The sequence below is a fragment of the Cyprinus carpio genome, chromosome B19 (assembly GCF_018340385.1).
Source record: "Cyprinus carpio isolate SPL01 chromosome B19, ASM1834038v1, whole genome shotgun sequence".
NCBI lineage: Eukaryota > Metazoa > Chordata > Actinopteri > Cypriniformes > Cyprinidae > Cyprinus > Cyprinus carpio.
The window spans coordinates 4,143,485-4,165,051 of NC_056615.1; the positions used below are offsets into that span (position 1 = coordinate 4,143,485).

Genomic DNA, 21,567 nt, shown 5'->3' on the forward strand with positions numbered 1-21,567 from the left:
GCAGTTTATATCTGAGATTTTTTTTTTCTTTAAAAGAAATTGTAATAAAATAAAATGGACACAAAAAATACATAAAAAATACAATACAATGAAATAAAAAAACAAAAAAACAAACAAATGAATGAATGAATGAATTAAATTAAATTAAATTAAATAATTTAGAGAAGGTGGAGATTTTTCCACTAAAACAGCAAAACCTTTATCGGATGTTACTAAAGTGAAATGATGAAATGAATCCAGCTGCGTCTGATAACACTTTCCTCCTGAAATTTGTGTCTTTTATTTTATTTGGGGGTTAGGAAGCTGATAAAAAGCTGTTTGTTTTTCAGTCAGTTATACCTGTTCCGGAAACAAAGTAGCATCTGAAACGAAACAGTTACACGACGAATCCGGTTGATTCCGAAGTCTCCTTGGTTACGATGCTGCTACAGCCTTCGCGCAGGGACCGAAGCGCAGTGATCGCGCGTCTGATTGGCTCATTCCTACCTCTGCTCGTCTCCCATTGGTCGCCTTTCCAAATACGCTCGGCTCATTGCATAGCTAGCCCCCCCTTTTTACTAGAATCTAAACACCGTTTTAAAAAAGCTTGGATAATTTTGTACATGGGCTCGCTTATTGTGTGAAATCCGAGGGAAAGCGGTTTCTGGGTATCCTGTAGTGGATTATTTCTACTCGTTGATGAGTTAAAGGGAAAGGTAAGAGGGCAGTCTTGCTGCTGGATTATGTATTGTGTGATGCTCGCGAGGACGGGAATCTGTTGACATTTGTTTTTGTTTTTTTCACATTCGGCGCCATTTTCAGACATTTCATTCACTTGCACCTGCTCATACATTATGACCCTCAATATCAATGCTTTTTGATGGACAGCTGTCTAAAAAACTACAAAAGCCTTGAAGTTACAGTCGTTTAACGAGCGCTCGGATTTATTGTGTTGTTTCGGCACTCTGTTCGCATCTCAAATCGATTTAATGGTTAATAACACTCAGTACAGCCAAATGTGTTAATTTTTAAGCGCTTTGCTTTTAAATATATCAAATTAGTCGCGAAATGTTTAATTTCTGTGCAGTTTTGTGTCCGCTGGGTCGTTTTGTTTTGATATTGTCCCGTGAGGCTGTGAGAATAAAGCGCATGTTTACTTCAGACAGGTGTATTTACAGTAAACAATGTTGTATTGCTATTTCAGTGTTTATTACTAAAGCTTGTTGTGCATAATACGGTTTTGATAGGGGTATATAGCTAATTATTTGATCTAACATCAAATTAAAGGCGCTCTTTGTTCTTTATCTTTCTTTCTTTGTTCGCTGTAACATATTTTGTCAGGTGAAACGTGCTTCAAAGGTGGCATCCAAATCAACTTGTTTTTTTTTCAGTATTATTTAATACTACAGAATAAATGTGGCTGCACCAATAATGACAGATGACCTTTTGCATCATCAGTCTCCCAGAGTTTTGAAGTCAACTAATCACCTGGAGACTTTGCATTGCATTTCAAACCCAGAGGCCATGTGTAATAAAAAAGCGCCTTTTCCTTTTGATGGAAAACAGAGTTGTCTCGTGTGATTTTCTGAATGTGCATGTTGTTTGCATGCTCTTTGCTATCGTTCTGTTGTGCAGCAGAAGCACTCAGGAGTATGTCTGTTTATAGCACAAACAGATTAAGGTTACTTAAGGTCTTTCTGGTATTTATTTGTACTTGATAGCCCAACAACTTCTGCACATGATGCATTTCAGATCAGAAGGAGGTTTAACGCACTATCAGGGTTCATCAGGGTTTGTGTGTTTATGCTGAAATTAGAAATTCTTTGTAGAATTATGAGTTGTGAGAGCTCACCCCACCTGGAGTGTTAATAGTTATTGTTTGGGGCCCTGGGTGTTATTGCCATTTAAATGGTTCTGTTATGCTTTCTGTTTCTCATTGATCTGTTAAGTAACATTTTGTTCTCATAATTCAAGTTTCTTGAATTTTCAAGTTTCTTCTTTTGTTAAATGTTTTTTGGTAGTTCTTTTTTCCCTCTCTTTCTGCTTTTGCATCGTGTCTTCCTGTTTGTCTGTCTGTTTTGTCCCCGCCGTCTCGAGCGACCGCCCCCATCTGTTTCATGTCCATGGAGATCAGGTGCACTGTGGTGGCCTGTGTGACCGTGTGGTCATTGATTGGTTTGATTTCATCCTCCTGAGCCCCTGTGTGTGTGTGTGTGTGTGTGTGTGTGTGTGTGTGTGTGTGTGTGTGTGTTTGTTTTTGTTTGTGTGTGCGTTTGTGTGTTTGAGGGCGTGTGTGTGTTTGTGTGTGTGTGTTTTTGTGTGTGAGTGTGTTTGTGTTTGGTTGTCTCAAGAGGAATCTCTCAATTTTGTTAATTTGGTCATATTTGGTCTGTTCATCAGTGGTTTGCTGAAAATTGGCATCTTAATTTGGTTTATCGGACGCTTGTGTATCAAATCTAGAGGCGGTCAAAAGGTAAAGTGTGCAATTTTGGCACCATTAGTGGCACCAAATGGAATTCTAAAAACAACTAGATAATTACTTTTAAGAAAATATGAGAGTGATTGATCAGAATGTGATCTAGTTGCTTAGGTTTGCTTGTGAATTATAATCATAAAAAAAAAAAAAAATATATATTTATATATATATATATATATATATATATATATATATATATATATATATATATATATATATATATATATACATATATATATATATATATATATATATATATATAGAGAGAGAGAGAGAGAGAGAGAGAGAGATTTTGTAATATATATTTTTTTAGCATTTTACAAGATATTTTAAATTTGAAAAATGTATTTTCGTAAGCAGTGTTATTTACAAAGTATATTTATCATATATTTGAAATGCGTTTTTTGGCCAGAATTTATTTATTTATTTGTTTATTGTATTGGATTAAATACACTTAACTCTGCACATTAACTTGGAGCAAGCACAGTTAATGTTCAATTAATGATCCAGTCACGTTATCTACAGTAGGTTGGTTTCATTAAGACATTTACTTTAAAAATATATTTTAAAAAGGTGAATTAGTTCAACTGAAAGTTTTAAAGAGTATGTAAATGTATTCATGAAGTCAGCCTGCTAATAGCTTACTTATAGTCTCAGCGCATCAAACTGGAATATGAAAAAGGATTTTAACATCAAAAAAAAAAAAAAAATACTTAAGCTTTAATGGTCAAAACATATACTGTCTCCCTCCCTGTTCCACGTTTCTGTTGTCTATGTAAATCGAGATTGCTCAGGCAAGAGTTTTCTGGGTCATTCACAGCTGGCTTCTGTTCTTGAGCCCAGGGTGAGCGGAAACCGGGTGTCTAAAGATGCAGACCAACATGACAGTGAGAGCAAGAACAACTGACAGTGACATCCAGATGCTTGTTCTCCCTACATTAGAGAGAGAGAGAGAGAGAGAGAGAGAGCGAGAGAGCGAGAGAGAGAGAGAGAGAGAGAGAGAGAGAGAGAGTGTTTCTGTCTAATCCCACACAGGACCCCGATTAATTTTAAAGCTGCTTTCCAGTCTTAAGCTCACTTTCTGCATACAGCACTTAGGCTTTCCACAACTCCGTTTACTCTGTCTTCCCATCGTTTACTGTCACCGAAACCCTACAGTGCCTCTGGTGATGTGGCATCAGTGCTAGGGGTAATTGGAGGTAAACACAACAGAAACAAATGTGAGATGATGCACCCAGAGGAAGGGATTTTTGTTGCGCATCCATCCAATCAAGAGCCAAATTGTATGCATATGTGTTTTAAAGGAATTGTTCAACTTAAAGATGAAAGATATGCTCATATTAAATGAACACAACATCAGATATTTGGGAGAATGTTCACGTTGCTCTTTTCTATTCAATGAAAGTGAATGGGGACTGGGGCTGTCAAGCCAAAAACAAGACTTTTGCACTAAATTTCAAATGATCTGATGCAATACTATGAGTTTGTGTTGTTCACACGTGTATATGAATTTGTGATTTTGTTCATAGCACTCAGTACTGAAGTGGAAGTGTGAGTTTTGTGTGGCTGCTGGCGTGAATGTGTTTGTGTTGGGTGTACTGTCACACCTGCTCCTGTGGGGTTCCCGCTTCCCGTTTTTATGCCCAATCAGCAGCTCTTGCTCCTGCCAGCCAATCACAGAGCAGCATTCCAGAGCAGTAGCTGTTATTCCTGTGGATTTAACCAGAGATTTCCAGCACTCTCAGTTCACTCTCAGTGTCCTCACCTTCCTTTCTCAATCCTAAAAAAAAAAAAAAATCATGGAGATTTTAATAGCGAATATGCATTTTCTAATTATGCCAAATCGTTTAACCAGCTAGAAATACTCTTGTTGGGTGCAGTCTAAAATTATTTTGCTTGGAACTGTTGGAAAAAGATGTTTAGAAAGGGCTTTATTCAGAATTAGAAAGCGTTATTGCCAAGTGTGTTTACACTCACCAGGTCAGGAATTTGTCTTGGCTTCCAGTAGCTTCCAGTTTATAGATTGTTTATAGATGTAAAAAAGATTTTTATTTTCTCATTTTTAAGTTTGGATGACAAGGTATAGACTATAGTGTCACTGGGCAGAGATGGTCCAGAAGAGCAAGTGTGAGTTTGGTCAGCTGGCCAGAAGCCATCAGGCCGTCCTTATTATTGAGTCCTGATGGACTACAGCATCAGTGCGCTGGACTGAGACGTGTGAGTCTGCTCTCTGAATGTATAATATAGTATGCTAATATACTTCTGCTTTTACACATCTTGTTTTTGAAAAACCGATCTGTGCTTCCTGGAACATTTCCACATAAATCCCCTAATTAGCTTTGATGTTTGTAAATAAATAACAAATATAGTCTAGATGTTTAATGATGCTGTGTTTTAATTAATTACAGTGACGCTGTACTACTGAATAAACATACTGAACTTGATGATTATTAAAACAGTGCTTTGTCAAGTCATCAGCATTAGTTCTGCACACAAAAAAACAACCAAAAAAATAAATGGGCGATACCTTTTCTAAAGGGACACCTTTGTACCTTATTTACTCCTAAAGGGGTGCATTTTTTACAATTAAATATTAGTAAATAAGTGGTAAATGTTTTTACTATTTGGGTGGTTTTTGAAATAGTTTTATATTTTGTTTATTTTTTTTCTGAGTGTAATAGACCCATAAGACAGACTGATAAGACTGATGTGCTACTGGGTTGAGTAAAAGAAATGTGATGGTATTAAATACAAACAAAAGTTTAAAGAATATTGATGTATATTTTATTTTAGCTATACAGCCCAACCCATTTCTCTTCCAGAAAAAAGCAGGACTAGTTTGAAGATAAGTGTGTGAAGATAAAGAGTATTGATGTGTCAGTGTAATCTGATCTTTGTTCTTGTGGGACTGATTATGATCTGAGTCAATAATTTGAGTGTGTTCCTTTATGAAGGGTGTCGGGACAGGTCAGAGGCGAAGGGTCTCACATATCACACCTGTCTGTGTGTGTGTGTGTGTGTGTGTGTGTGTGTGTGTGTAAGATAAGGAAGATAGCTTCAGCAACTATACACAGATGTGTTGTTGTGGACGTGAGTGTTGCCTGATGAGCACAGTCGACTGTAATACACTGTAAGTGTTGCAGTGAGATATAATTGGATGTGTGTGTGTGTGTGTCTGTGTGTGTGTATCTTCAATTGATGCACAAGAGGATGATGGAGTGTGTGTGTGTGTGTGTACCTGTGCATTTAGGTGAACTGTAAAGGGATGATGTTGTGTGTGGGTAGTGTCGAGGATGATGTTTTGTGTGTGTGTGTGTGTGTGTGTGTGTGGAGGGGGAGGGGACTATAGAAAGTGGATTAGTGTAAATGCAGTGGTATTAGCGGCCAGAGGATCCAAACAAAAGCAGATCTACAGAGAGTTTGTACAGTGGAGTATTCTTAATAGTCATTTACTATTCTGTTGAACATGTATTTTATTTACTATTATCAAAACAAAAATATGAATTTATTTATAGAGTGAGTGTTCGTACAGTGGAACAGTGGAGTAATAGTCATTATTTTGTTACTAAATGTTTATTTAAATATGCTGATTAAATCTTACAAACATTTATTATTTATTTATTTGTTTAATTAAATTTCAATATTTTCTGTCTATTATTTATTTATTTACCTATCTATCTATCTATCTATCTATCTATCTATCTATCTATCTATCTATCTATCTATCTATCTATCTATCTATCTATTTTTATGACATTTACTGCCACATTTTTTCTGTCAATGTTTATTTTATTACTTTTGTCAATATTTATTTAACTGCAGAGAAAGACTTCATACAGTATAGCAATGGAGTAACATTCATTATTTTACTACATTTTTATTTAAATGTGTGAAATATTTTACTTTGTATTTTTTTTTATTCACTTTGGTAGCCTACTCTTTTCACAAGTAAGGTGTATATTTTCAAAACTCTGAGTACAAAAAATCCAAACTAATCACACTTGTAACACGACTTTCGTTAGAGTTACACATATTTTCATCCACTCAATCATTGTTTCAAAATATAAGATTATTGTAATACATGTTGAGAACAATTGATTTAATCACCAAAACACAACATTGTGATCTTCTTTCAATTTAATACTTTTAACAATCAGTTCCTTCAAGAGCAAACAATGCAAGATTCATGTTTCAGATCACCTTTGTTGCTGAAATAATTACAGTAATACAGGCAATAACTGTCATGTTAGAAAATACACTTACATTACCAAGCTCGCGTAACTCACATAAAATCCAAAATGTTTGTCAAAGTATTTATACAGTGTGTTACTGTATCAAAAGGTGGGATGAAGGTTTGACATGGCCATAAGGCTTGGTGCTAGAACAGAGTATTATGGTCACATTCCATAGGAGTAATGGGTTTTATACTGTACAAACTGTATCCCCCTACACTAACCCTACTCCTAAACCTACCCCTTACATTTTTTCTTTATTAAAAAAAAAGTCTCCAACAAGGACAAGGATTTCAGATATTGCTATCTTTATGGGGACATTTTGCTCCCGTAGGGTTTACCTGAACCACACACACACTTACAAATAAGTGGTTATCCCTAAATTGCAAACAAGTTCTTTATTAACTATATCTATTGAATCTCTATCTATAGATGCTCCAAATGATTCACTGATTAACAATTAAGACGAGTTAGATTCAATAATAGACAAACGTATTAAACTGAATGAGAAAGACATGCAAACGAAAAGTTTGATGGTAAAAGCTTTATGAAAGGCAGTTACTGTGAATGAAACATTTTTATAGATGAAACACTTATTTTGTGTAGTGAAGAGGATATTTTGTGATTGTGTGTATTGTACTTACAGAATTGTAAATACGCTGAAATGTTTGAAAAAGTGCTCTTTTGATCTTTTGTGAAATCAGTTTTGAAAATTTACCAGTTGTAGTTTTTGTTTTGTGGCTGACTGATGTCCTGATGAACTCAGTGTTGGTGTTGTTGTCTGATGATCAGGCAGTGTTCAGGACTTCAGCATGTCTGATGCGTCTCTGTCTCAGTTCGGTGTGTTTGTTTCAGTCATTGTCTCAGTAAATCCGTGCCGTCACGCCCTCGGCCCCTCCTTCCTCCACCCCGCACCATTAATAGCGGCCCTACAAAAGCATTGTAAAACACAAATGCATGTAGACAGGCCTCATACTGGCAGTGAACAGGATATTAGCAGTGTGACAGCGCCTGTAGAAAGGATGACGTTGATTTGGTTGAGATATTGGATGGCCTGTGGGGAAAAGAGGCTCATGTTTGTTTGCTGTAATGGCAGATGGGACAAATTATGTCACAGGAAGCTTCCAGACATCCATACACCCTTTGGTCACCTGTTTCTCCGGGCCAGAAAAATGAGATGAACCGAATGATAGCCCTTTCCCACAGACACAGCACAGATTACAAGACAGTTCTGGGACGGGAAAACGGGCTCTGCACCTGCTGGTCTCAAATCAGGAGCTGACGCAAAACAAAACTAGATCACTCCCATCATTATCAAGCAAGTTATTCAGCACCCACAGTTGTGTTCACCTGACAGAAACCACAATAATGTTGTTGTCACATTACACACAGACAGACTCTAGCCACTTTATTTACCCTGTTCATCTCAAATAAAATTATAGTGTCATTCCGGGTCAACCCAACAAGTAAAATTGTTGTTCTGATATTTTTCTGTTGAAAGGTATACACAAATGAAGAAGAAAATCAAAATATTAAATGTCATGGATATATATTTAGTGAGTAATCCAGATTTGGAGTCAGATTACATGTGGCTAAAAATGACTTTAGAAAGATGGCAGCATTGGGTCTTTTAGTAAAATCTGTTGACTTTAGCATTCTTTGTTGCATTATATGCCAATGGAGACAATTCAAAAATTAGAAAAACACTTTCAGTTTTCCCTGAAGTTTGCAATGCATGGCTGTAACTCAAGAAGTATTAAATATATCATAAAATCCTTTTAGATTCTGATTCTTAACAAAGTTTCGTTTTGGTATCTTAACTTTTAAGGCCTTATATTGTTCATTTCCAGGTATACTGGGATTTAAATGTGACTACAGGAGTAAACTGGTGCACTTTTCAGTGGTCAAAAACCAAATGTTGGTCACTATGCATACAACTGATACTAACTCTGTCCCCTTTGGCGTATAAAGAACAGAGATTGCTAAAGTCAACAGATTTTACTAATAGACTTACAACTAAATGATGATGCTGCCATCTTTCTAAAGTTTTTTTTTTACCCCTCCAAATATCAGGTGAAAATTGAGTCTACTAAAAAGTCTACAAAATAGTGGATTACTAAATTATGCTTATCTTTCATCATAAAAAATATTATTATAACTGGGGAAGTTTCTGAAATTAGTTTGATTTGACATGGAATGACCCTGTTTTACATACAAATATCATGTTTTCAACTAGTAACATGTTTTTAGTGTTTTCAGTTGTAAACAGAGACCATCATGCACTGTGTGTTTGTGGGCAGGTTGCAACGTGTGTCATCATTTGACACTCAGCTCAGTGGAAACATGGGCTGGTTCTGAGAGTTTCACAGATCCCCTAACCGAGCACTCTGTGTGTGTGTGTGTGTGTGTGTGTGTGTGTGTGCGTGCTGTAGGGTCAGTGTCTACTGCTGTACTGATGTGTGCAGGTAGATTAAGTTCTTTAAAGTGAAAATCTTCGGCAAAGTAGAAAGGCACTGAAAATCACACTCTTTGCAGTAAAAGCATCTTTTATTGTATTTGTTTGTGTAGCTGAATGGTTCAATCGAGCAGATGCTGGGTGTGGAGTTTGGTTGGTGAGGACTTTAAGTAAATAAATGGAGAAGTTGAGAAGTTCACTTCCTGTTTGGTTTAATTTCAGAATGGGAGGTGTAGCATTTTGCTTTCGTCAGTCACGTATACACACACCTGCACTCAAGATTGTTGAGATGGAGTATTTTATTGTGTAGTACTCACGCAGACCTTTCTGCTATTTTATACTTTTCTTGTTTTTACTAGTTTGCTCATTAACCCTTTACCCGCCATTGACAGAATTTTCCGGCTTTGCGTGTTTTATACGTGTGTTATATACACTGTTATACGATAGGAGGCGCTAATACACATCTTCTGAAAGAGAACTGAACATCTGGATCAAAAAAACACAGTGATGAAGGATCAGAAAAAGCGATTGTGTATGTAATCAGATGTATAAAATAACGCAATCACCAAACGTGACTTTCTTAGCTTTTTGTTCAAAATGTTGCTGTTTTTATGAAGAATACAAAAATGTGAAAGTATGGTGTGTAGTTTGTACAAAAGCCATGAAAATGTCAAAAGTTTGCTGGATTACACATTTTACTTTTGCTGATAAATAATTGGGGATATCTTGGTGCATATAACACAGAGAAAGAGTATATACTGCTCTTTACCATAAACTACCATGACAATGTTAATGTATTTGGTCTTGTTTGGAGTACCGAGACTTGCTACTGCCAATACATCCACAACATGCTGCTGTGAGCATGTAAGAAATACTGCTGCTGCACATACAACATACATGAAATAACCCCCATATAGTAGGGCTGCTTGATTATGGCAAAAATCATAATCACAATTATTTTAGTCAATATTGTAATCACAATTATTTAACAGGATTATGAGTGGGCCATATGACCAAAACTTTATATGAGTGATTTATTTAAAGATAGTGATACAAATCAAAAATACATTTTCTGTAAAAAAGGTTGCTATGACATCTACATTGTAGAGACCAGCGAAATTTCACAATTCTCAATACCAAAGCATAGTACTATGTAACTACTAGAAACAAACAAACAAACAAACAAATTGTCCTTAGAATAATGGAAAATAATTAAACTGTCAATAATAAAAAAGCAAAGGAAAAATCCAATAGAGTGAAAAGATACAAATGAAACAAACTGTGCTTTAAGGTTTTTTTTAATGCAAGTCTCTTGCAGTTAACAGCCTACTACAGAAATGAATAATCAAATGTAAGATAAAACAGCATAGTCTTCATTGTATTTTTTCATTAAATTTTTTTTTTGTTTCTTATTAAAACTAGAATTCAACTTTTTTTTGTTTCTTATTAAAGCTACAAAAGTCCTTCACTTAAGAGCAGTGTGTGATTTTGAATTTGTCTTTTGTTGTTTGATTAATATTAAGCACACAGTCGCAGCAGGAATATAGCCAGCTGTCACTTTAAGAGCCACACAGATCCAATTTACTGTGTATTTTCATTCTGAACTCCTTACGTTCATTTATTACATGACCAACAAAGGTTTACATGAATAACCACTAAGCGCCGCATTTTCAGACATTTTTAGGTGCGCAGCTTGAGCTAAACGATGACTTTACATGTCTGTTGTGTTCCATCTCTGAACGCATCACAGAAATCCTCCAGAGAAACAGCGCAAGTTCTCTTTCACGCTTTTAAAACATGAATACATCTAATGCACTTCAAGCACATCCCATTTTGCAAAAGTCACGTTACATGATTTTACTGATTTGCATGTGTAATTGGGCTTTTATGGAGGAACGAAAGTGTACCACTGGAAAGGGGGTGCAATCATTTTATCTTGATAATTGTATTTTCATAATCGTTGGAGGCCGAAATCGAAATCAAGACTGTTTTTTGAGTCATTGCACAGCTCTACCATATAGCATACATTATCACCCCATAGCAGATCTATACAGGTGGAGCTGGGGAAGGTGGAGGGTTTCTGAAGCATGCTGCAACTGCTACAGCGAGTACTAGTCATATATTTGAATGTTGAGCAGCGAGCTCAATGTCTACCGATACAGGAGAGAACCAATCAACTGTGCTGTGTAATAATGATGTCATTATATTAGATTAAGCTAGACCAATCTGACTGCGCCATCTAGAGTTTCATGCCAGAACTCTGTATTTGTTTTCCTCATGAGGACTGTTGGCTGATCCACATGATATGCGTGATTTCAGACTTTACTGTGCTTGTGGGGACATTTCAAAACCTGACTCACACACATTAAATGACAAGGAAAGTTCCTTGACCTGTTGATTTATTGAGAATAAAGTGCTATTTGTTTTGAGAGGGAGGTTAAATGCATCTTAGTGCCAGATTAGCAGCCGTTCTGCATGAATGGGATGGTCTTCTTTAGTCCAGTCTGTCCTCAAGAGACTGCATGTGCTTAAACTTCGACCCTCATAATGAGGCTTTGTAATTACTTTGCTAGTGAATGGGAAAGAACGACGGCTGAATAGCAGACCTGTGTGTGTGTCTGGACAAGATGATTCAACAGGGAGTTATTTGAGCCTGTATTCATTTACTTCTCTGTGTGCTGTCAACTAGAATGACAACTTAATAATCAATCATTTTATTAATTGTCATCTCCATTAATCTAGGCAAAAATAAAGCAAAAATAGTGTTGAAGTAGGCCTAGTTGAAATGACGAGTCACAGACCCAAATTTTAATGCAATATTAGCATGGAGGGGGGACTTTTTTAGCTTTTGTACAGGTGGGGGATAGAAGGGACAATGGAGAGATTGTTTGGAGGATGGGACGGATGATGCGTTGAGTCGGGAATCGTGTGGAAGTCCCTCAGTTTAGTCTGAATCTGTACGGGACATCAGAACAGCATGAAAGCATGTTTGGTGAGATCAAATTCTTTGTAGTCTCAGTGATTCTCCTTTGATGTAATTCAGGTGCAGCTGGTTAGCCGTGTGATCAGCCGTGTGTTTGTCCAGGGCGACGTTGATGTGTACAGAGAGGACACACCTGCAAAATATATACAATGAGATCCTTGTATAATATAGTAGTTACGGTGCGGTCATATTAGCGTTTTTCGTGGGAAAAAAAGTTCCCATAGTGTCGTGAGATATGAAACACAGAAGTCATTTTCAAACCAAGCAGATTTCTGTTGGTCAGCATGACAAATTCACTTTTTCACCTCATGTGAAATCTGCATGGGGAAATATTTCACCCTTATGTGACACATTGACTGGATTTTGCCATTAAAAATGCACACGTCACTCATTTTCAAGTAAAATTAATTCATTGAATTGAGCAACAAAAACCTGCTTGGTTTGAAAGTGACTTCTGTGTGAGTGGTGGTTCTTCCATAGCTATGCTATTAAGAAGATACAGCGGACCTTTTTTCCGCTTGCTGTGATTTCGCTGACGTGACCGTACCTTTATGATCATGTCAGTCAACAAATACATTTTTGCGTTCATAAACTTTGGATTCACTTACAAAGTATTTACATTAGCTCACAAAATGTTTGCAGTGTAAATGGTATGTAATAGTAATGTGTTCCCCTGAGAAACTTTGTGTTCATTTGCTCGCAAACTTTGCATTGGTTTAAAAAACATTTATATTCACTGACAACAGTATTGCACCATACCACAAAAGAAATGTGTTCCCCAGAGAAACTCTTGCGCAAAAACTATTCCATTCTCTCGCCAAAGTATTTCATTTCCCTGAAAATTATTTACCAGAGAAACAAAACGTTTACATTTGCTCACGAAAGTATTAGGTCCTATTGCAAAAGTAGTGTTTTTCTCTGAGAAACTTTGTGTTCGCTCGCAAAACTATTGCATTCCATAAGAAACTTTGCTTTTGCTTGTGAAACATTTATGTTTGCTCACAAAACTATTGGATTCTCTTGCCAAAGTATTGTTCCCCTGAGAAACCTTTTGTTCACTTTCAAAGTATTGAAATATCAAAAGCATTGAAATAAAGTCTCACATTTGTGGCCAGCAGGGTGGGGCCAAGAGCCGCGGGAATGGAGCTGGTGGGAGTGCCAACACTGTAATATTGTAACAATATGATGTTACAATATTATTTTCTTGATTGGGTTTCCGAGAGATTTCAAAAGTTTAGTGAGTGAACACAAAAATTTCTTGAAGAACACAACCTTCATGGAAGAGAACACAAGAGCAATGAAATATATTTTTTCCATCACCGAGGGCTCTGTAGTTGTCATACTGTAGTTTGGAAGAGCAGCCATGCTGCTAAATCAGGGCTGTCACAATATTAGATTTTTCACACCACGGTTATTGTGGCCAAAAGAATTCACAATATCGATATATCACGATATCTATAGAAAACTTGGGGAATCAGCCAAATTAATTTTTACTTTGTTTATTTAGTTTTTCTTTTTTACCCAATGAACATAAGGATACTGATAAACACAGGGCACATATGCATTTTCACTTCTTCTTCTTCAGGTCACAGCTGACCTGAGACTCTGGCTTTCTCTGTCTTCTTTGAAGCTCCCTATGAAATAACATGAGAGAAAATACTGTCAAGTTCAACAGTATGATGAATAAATATTAACATCATAACTGATACTTTAACCTATTTACTTGCGTACCCGTATTTTAATCTCTTTAACCTATAGCCTATGGTCAGCCAGGTACTGGCGCTGGAGTCGAGGCTATTTGCGTGTCGTGTGTCCTGTTCATCTTCAATATTGTAGTTATCGTCAGTACAGGTATATCATCACACCCTAAATAAACACGATGTCGATATTTCATGATTTGAATATCACGGTTACCGTCAGTACCTGTACATTGTGACACCCGATGCTAAATTAAAAGATGTTTAAGTACTGCATACATTAATACAAAAATTTAAATGTTCTACATAAACTACAGAACTAGTCGATTTCAGAATTGTTATTGAATCGTAAGCAAATATCAGATTTCGTGATGTATTGATTGCATTTTTTAGTAAAGAGTTGTAATCAGATTGAAGACTAAGTTCATTACTGGTGAGCTCAAGCCTCGTTGCTGCATGTGTGAGTGCACGCCGACACAGCTGACCTCAGGCAATACCCATAATGCTTTAGTGTGTAAATCTGCTGTGATGTCATCAGCCTTTGGGTAGGCTGGCTCACAAACACCTTTACTGAAGTGGTTTGCGTGTGATCTCTGTGCAATTAGATTTAACTGAACGTATGATCTTATCATAATTGGATATGGCTTGACTGATTATTTCAAAATAGACTGTTGCATTATTTAAAGGCACATAAGATTTACTTTATCACATGTTTGCTGCTTGTGTGTAAGAAAGAGTGTGTGAAGTTCATTCAGTTGTTTTTGTGTTGTTTACACTCTTCAGGGTTCAGTGGAGATGCACAGAGGGCTGTAGTTGTGTGGCAGTGCTCTCAGCTTGTCTCATTTGTGTCTGGTCCTCTTACACAATCTCTCTCTTACACCTAGATTGCAGGAGTGATTGAAAAAAAAAGTTAACTGACAGCTTTGTTGGTTGAACAGAACAGTCCAAAATTTAAATTATTCACTGAGACACTCATTCATCAGACATCAATACGTCTCTGATGAACTGTCATGAACATGCCAAGCACAGGGTCTGAGTAACCATATGGGCAATTGGGCTCAGGGGCACCATGTCCTGAAGAGGCATCCGTGCAGGGTCTTAGAATGGTTTACAAGGTTTACAAAAATCTAACATTGTTGTCTTGCTGGATTTGTTCACACATTCCTTGGCATTTAAAAAAGTCACATGTGCAAAAGATTTTAAGCAATATTCACTTTAGAAGTGTGGATGAACACAGGGCCCGTAAACATGCCCAAATTTGTGGTCTTTGTATTTGATCCCTTATCTATTTACCGACATGACATATTTCCTGTGTTTGCCCCAAGTGTTCATGTTTTCATGAAGATCGTGTGTGTGTGTGTAGAACTGCTAGATGATTAGCCTTGATACACACTTACAGCATAGTGTTGTTAAAATGTAAGTAGCTTTTATTTACACATTTTGATTTTTAATTATTCACAGAATTCATCTTTGCATTGCAGAGGAAACACAGAAGTGGCATATGTAATTACACACTGTTTAATGCAGGACATGAATGCATTTAACCTGCAGATACAAATGCATTAATAAGGTTTTGATATTTTAAACATAAAAAGTTGAATACTGTTATTTGAAATTATTTAAAATTTGAAAAGATACTTTAAATGTGAAATTAAAACCGCCAGTAGGCGGTTAATAAGTGAGTTGTTGCGATTGAACCAAATCATTTAAACGCTTGATTCATTCAAGAACGAAACACCGTCATGTTGCTCAGAGACGCAAAACAGTGCTGTGGCAGTAATTGGTAATTGGCTGTGGGTAATTGGGTGGGGGTGGGGGGGGTGTGGGTTGTTGTCGGATTGTGGTTTGTTATGGGGGAAAAAATATAGATTTTGTTGATAATGTGTGTAAAACGGATGGCATCGCCATCGGCCCAACCCTAGTATATATCACACACCCCTAATAGTTAGTATAGTTTTCCTCAAATTCTCATGATTTGCGACCAAATATCCACTTATTTACTATCTGAAAGTTTTCCTTGAGGCCACATTAATTTTTTGATCTGATGAATGATGGGATGCATTTAACCTCAAAAACAAAGTGATCTTAGAGATAGTGTGGATTTAGTGTGGGTTAAGGGCACTGAGCTTTGTTTTTTTGTTTGTTTGTTTTTTTCAGACCTGACCTGAGACAGTCTTATGCACTTACTTCCTATTGCATGTGCACATTTTCAAGTGCATATTGACAGAGACATACATTGAAAATCCACTGGACATAGTATACCATCCGGACACTTTTTAAATACTACTTTCAACAGTGCTGTAAAATAACCCGAACCGTCTCTTCCTGCAGTGTCTGCCATGACCACAGACGAGGCGGAGAGCGTTCATAAGAAGCAGGTGTGCGAGCAGCAGCAGGAAGAGGAGGACCCCGCTGCACAGGAGCCAGGCCCCGCTGACACAGCTCAGGACAGCCCCTCTGGCACCTCGCCGCCCCCTGGGGGCTCGGAGGAGGAGCAGGAGCTAAAGCCACGCCAGCGCACCTCCGCTGGCCGCGGCCTCTCCCGCCTCTTCTCCTCCTTCCTGAAGCGCCGCTCGCAGTGCTCGGACGGCGAGGGGGTGGAGACTGAGAGAGCCCGGGACAAGGGTGGCCAGGAAGAGCCCAAAGCTCCCATAGCAGACCCCGAGCCAGAACTGCGCATAGAGGGCGATGTTGCTCTAGACCAGCACTCAATCAGCAGTGCTGAAAACCAGGTGAGAAAGAGGAACAGAGTAATGGTACTAAAACTAGAGCCTGATTTAAGATTCAACTCTGACAGAAATTCAGTGATGTCAAGGCTATTATGTAATGTTTTGGTAATCAAGACACATGTGGTCCAAGCTGTGATATTTTTCCTTTTAAGAGAATCCTTAGTAAAATGTATCTCATTTTAGTAACTGATTCAGGTGATAATTTTACTATTCCACCACATCTCGTCAGGTTAGGCAGTGTGACGTGAAGAGCAAAAGTTAATGCCTTGATTCATTCGTTTCATTACATTTGATTATAGCACATTTGTTGAATCTGACATCATACCTGTTCCAGATGTTTAACAAAAGTGATATATTTATTCTTTATATGGTGTAATTTACTTATAATGTATTATAGATATCTTATAATTTACAAACACACACACACACACACACACACACACACACACACACACACACACACACACACACACATATATATATATATATATATACGAAAGGGCAAAAAGCACCATTAAAGTAGTGATGCACTGAAATTTATTTTTTACTGGAACTGAAATTAAAGTTTTTTTTTTAGCTGAAAATTAAAACCAACAATGATTTACTAATCATGTAATTAATCATATTTATTTAAAAATCAGTACTCAAATCTGAGTTGCACATATGCATTTAAATTGCACATAAGGCATTTTTTTTCTATTAACTTTTTTAATGATATACTTATGTTTCTACTCTAATTTTTGTTGAAATATAAGCTGTCATAAAAACTTAAAGATGGCAGTAAAAAAATTTAAACTATCTAACACAACAATCCTTAAGCATTTCCAGTTTTAATTTCCATGACTTCTGAGCATCCAAAAAGTATTGGATATATTTTGATAAAAACATGTTTGACAGCCCTTTTAAGGTTAGTTGCTACTTAATCGCCTCCTGTTACCGGTTTGAAGTAGTTTGACAACAAGCAGGAATTGTTCATGGGTCAGTTACATCATTTCATTGAACTGGTCTATTGCTTGATATTTTTTTTTCAGCTGACTAATGATTTTGTGGGAATTCAGTGCTTTCCTGAGGTAAATGTAATGTTAAGTGTTGTTTTCAAGCTGTTTTATTGACATTTTGCAATTGAAACACCGATTGAGTGATTACATAAGTCACAATACCTTCTAATGTTCATTCATATGAAATAATGTTTAGTGGTGTTTTGTTCAGGCATCAACTGAAAATAGCATAGATTAAAGATCTCTGCTAATCAAAATGAAGATCCATTAAGATCGAGAAATTTGTGTTGTTAAAACAGCCCTAGCATGCATCACCACAGCTGACATGTTAGCCTGTTGTAGTTTATCCATTTTGTTTGCATTAAATGAAATCTTCACAATGTGCCATTAGAGAAGTGCTAATTAAACATCACTGTTTTGGACAAAAGTGTTCCACACTTCTAAATTCTAAGTCTTGTGAACAGTAAAGCATCTCTAAGATTTTAAAAGTCTTAGAGCAACCCGTGTGTGGGCTTACTGACAGTTTTGACCTCAGGGTGACAACTGGATGTTCTCACTGTTTGCATGTAACCAGGGATGTCTGTGCAGACCTCAGGGTGACAACTGGATGTTCTCACTGTTTGCATGTAACCAGGTCTCACTAAAAGCTTTCACACGTTGACGGATGGTATTTTAGGCACGGCTTAAAGGTTGTGTTGTATATTTAATATGAAGATTTTTATTGTGTTGTATATTTTATATGAATCATTTTGTTGGGATTGTTCATCCAAAAATTAAAATTCTGTCATAAATTTTCTCACCGCTCCAGCAGGACAGAAATTTTATTTTTTCAGTTGAACTACTTAACCCTCTGGTTCTAACACTGGAAAAACTTTCTGAGAGGCTTTTTTCAGTTTCATAAAATACTGAATGGATGGTATTTTAGGCATTGCTGACTGCTGTCAAAATGCTTCAGGTTTTTTTCCCCCTTATGCTAGCTTTTCATTATTTAAATGCTTCAGGTTTTTTTCCGTGAGCATCTTTAAAGGGATAGATTATCCAAAAATGAACAATTAGGAAAAAATCTGTCTAAATAAATTTTCTCACCCTCATCTTTGTTCCAAATCTGTATTATAATTCCATTATTATTATTATTATTATTTTCTATTGATAGTATATTACAAAAGAAGACATTTTGTAAAATGTTTGTACAACATTTACATTTATTGTTACTATTATTACATCAAGCTTTTTGAATGGTCTATAGTATTATTGTTATTTTAATATTTCACTTTATACATTTAGTCAGGAATTATAGTTTGGAAAAAAGTCTAACTAGTCAATAGTACAAGTATAGAAAATAAAGAAAACACCTTGAAATAATAAAGGCTTCATTCTTTTTTTTTGTAAAATTATCACATAGAAATGTTTTATTCCTTCATGCGCGAAGCAAACAGTAAAATAAAAAAAACTTGAAGAACAGTCTCGCTTGACGTTGTCTTCTGTTGTGTGGGGCGTATTCAGCCGTTTCAGTGAAACATATCCAATAGCAGCGCATTTTGGTCGCATTAGATGTTAATGGGGGAAGGGAGACGTGCAAAAACGGACATCGCGGTTGTTTTAAATAGACTTTTACATGTTGTTTTGAACTGTTTATAAAAGGTGTGTTGGCAGTCTCTGTGTTGACAGCCTGAGTTACTCAATTTTAATGACGCATTGTAAAGATCATGTCCAAAGGCCAGACAGCACTCCTTGTTTGTTTATCTTTATTTTTAAGTGCACAAAGTTTTGTTGTTATTATGTCTGGTATACAAAAAAGTAGCAACCCTTTACAGATTCGATTGATGTCTTGCACTTATCTGTACGATCAAAAATCTGAAATGTCCCTTTTCGGGGTTATCAGGAGAAAATACCCCAAAACGCGTATACGCGTTAATCGACTCCAGAGGGTTAAGATGTCACATGCTCAGTTTATATCCAACTATTTTTGCAAATGTTAAAGGGGTCATCGGATGTAAAATAGACTTTTACATGTTGTTTGAACTGAAATGTGTGTTGGCAGTCTGTGTACACAGCCAGCCTATAATGATAAAAGTCCACCCAGTGTTTTTTTTTTTTTTAATCTTGATAAATCATGTCCCCTTTCTAAAATCAAGCTGTTCTTAGATTCTTGGCTGTGTGATGTCACACAGGCCAAGGCCCCTCCCACGATTGTTGGTTTTAGCTTAGACCCGCACAGAGTGAGCTGTAACAGTCCGCCATTGTTTCACCATCGAAGCAGATGTAGATATGAATGTCCCCTAAAGGCTGGTTCACACGGCAGGATAATTAGGCCGATTTTAGCCCCGATTCACCCCTTCCGACAATCTTAGGATGCTCCGATTATCGTAAAATAATCTGATCAAATATTCCTGCCGTGTGTGTGGTGTGTTAAGACTGCTCTCCTCTGCTCGAAAAGGACGTCGGGACCGCTCCGATCTCAAATCGGGGATATCCAACATGTTGGATTTATTTGGCCCGATTTCTTCTCGTGTGTGGTGTCCCCCCGAGGACAAACGATCACGCAGCCTGTGGACTGTGGCGTGTAGCCAATCAGAAAGCGAGGGGACGAGGGCGGGAGGGAAGTACCGGGGAAACAAAATCAAAACAGCCGGCGGCATGGCGCACCAGAAAGTCCGGTGGACGTCGGAGATGGAGGACCAACTCGTCGACCTGTGGCAACACCGTGAATGTTTGTACAACGTTTCGTGTAAAGAATATCATAACCGAAATGACAACGTTTATTTCAACGGTTATTAATCTGTGTAGTACGTAACAACATTTCTATGAGATAAAACAACAACTTACCTCCATATCATGATGATGTAGCAAGTATAGTCCATGCTCGCGTTGTCTCCACCTCTTTGACCATCGCCTTTTCTTGTTTTTCTTATGTTTTTTTTTTCAGTTAAAAACAAAGCACAAACTATGGCCACTGCATCCTCTTTGTCCGCCATGATTGTTTACTCTGAAGTCACGTTTGATCTCGAGGGATTTTGCGAGATTTCCCGTCTGACATGGGAATGCTCGGGAGTCAAATCGGTTCATGTGTGATGTGTTGATTTTGCCGTGTGGCTGCACACCACACACTGTACGACCAAAACTGTTAGACCCGTGATTTTTTATCGCCGTGTGTGGGGTCTCTCAGGTTTGGAAAATCGGCCGACAATTTTAAAATCGTCCCGTGTGAACCAGGCCTAAGTGAATGAGGTGTTCTGTTGTTGGATGTAATAATGAACATAGCAGTCATCATTTACTCCTGACAGATCAGCAGAGCTCATTAGCATTTAAAGGGAGTGCACCATACTGGCTTGCTGTGAACAGAGCTGTTTTTGACAGGGTTAAAAGGGTGTTGTTTTACACTACCATTGAGAAATTTTAACCAAACTATGTTAAAGACTTTTCAATAAGACCCTAAAGAATCATATCAACTTGTGGAAAATGGGCATCCAATGACCCCTTAAAAATAAAAAAGGTTGCAATGAAACACGTAGCAATGGATCTTTTCTAGAATTTTGTGACAAATGTATAACAAAAAAGACCAATTGTAGGGCGGGGACTTGATTCTATATGCATTGGTTGTTGACTGTGTTGTGAGATGTGGATGTTGCACTCAAAAGTGGAGGCAGATGAATGTGAGCTTGCAGGGGTGGGTTTAAGTGGAGTAAATGATTGGAGAAGTCCTGCATACAGCATCAGAGAGAAGTATATTGATTATGTCATTTTGATTAAAAATTAAACAAAAAATGAAATGTGCACAAATTAATTGTTCATAAAAATTTTAGATAATAAATTAAATAATAAATGTTTGATTAAAAATTTCGTGCCAACTTCAGGAAGGTTTTTTTGAAGTAAGACAAAATGTGCAATTAGGTGATAAAAAAATGCATAAACAATTATGTGTTTTAAACATTTGAACGTGGAGGAGGAAGCATCACACTGGGTATGAATTAACATTTATGCCTTAGGCCCACTGTAAAAAACAAACAAACAAAAAATT

General features: G+C 37.1%; 1 protein-coding gene across 1 annotated transcript in view; it reads left to right on the forward strand.

The window, feature by feature from the left end:
• The first annotated feature begins 538 nt into the window (after nucleotides 1-538).
• Nucleotides 539-21,567, forward strand: part of LOC109092045 (protein 4.1-like) — a 68,671-nt gene continuing 47,642 nt past the window's right edge. Inside the window, 2 exon segments of the mRNA XM_042745689.1 lie at nucleotides 539-695; nucleotides 16,154-16,554. Coding sequence (XP_042601623.1) covers nucleotides 16,162-16,554 — 393 coding nt within the window. The 5' untranslated portion in view covers nucleotides 539-695; nucleotides 16,154-16,161.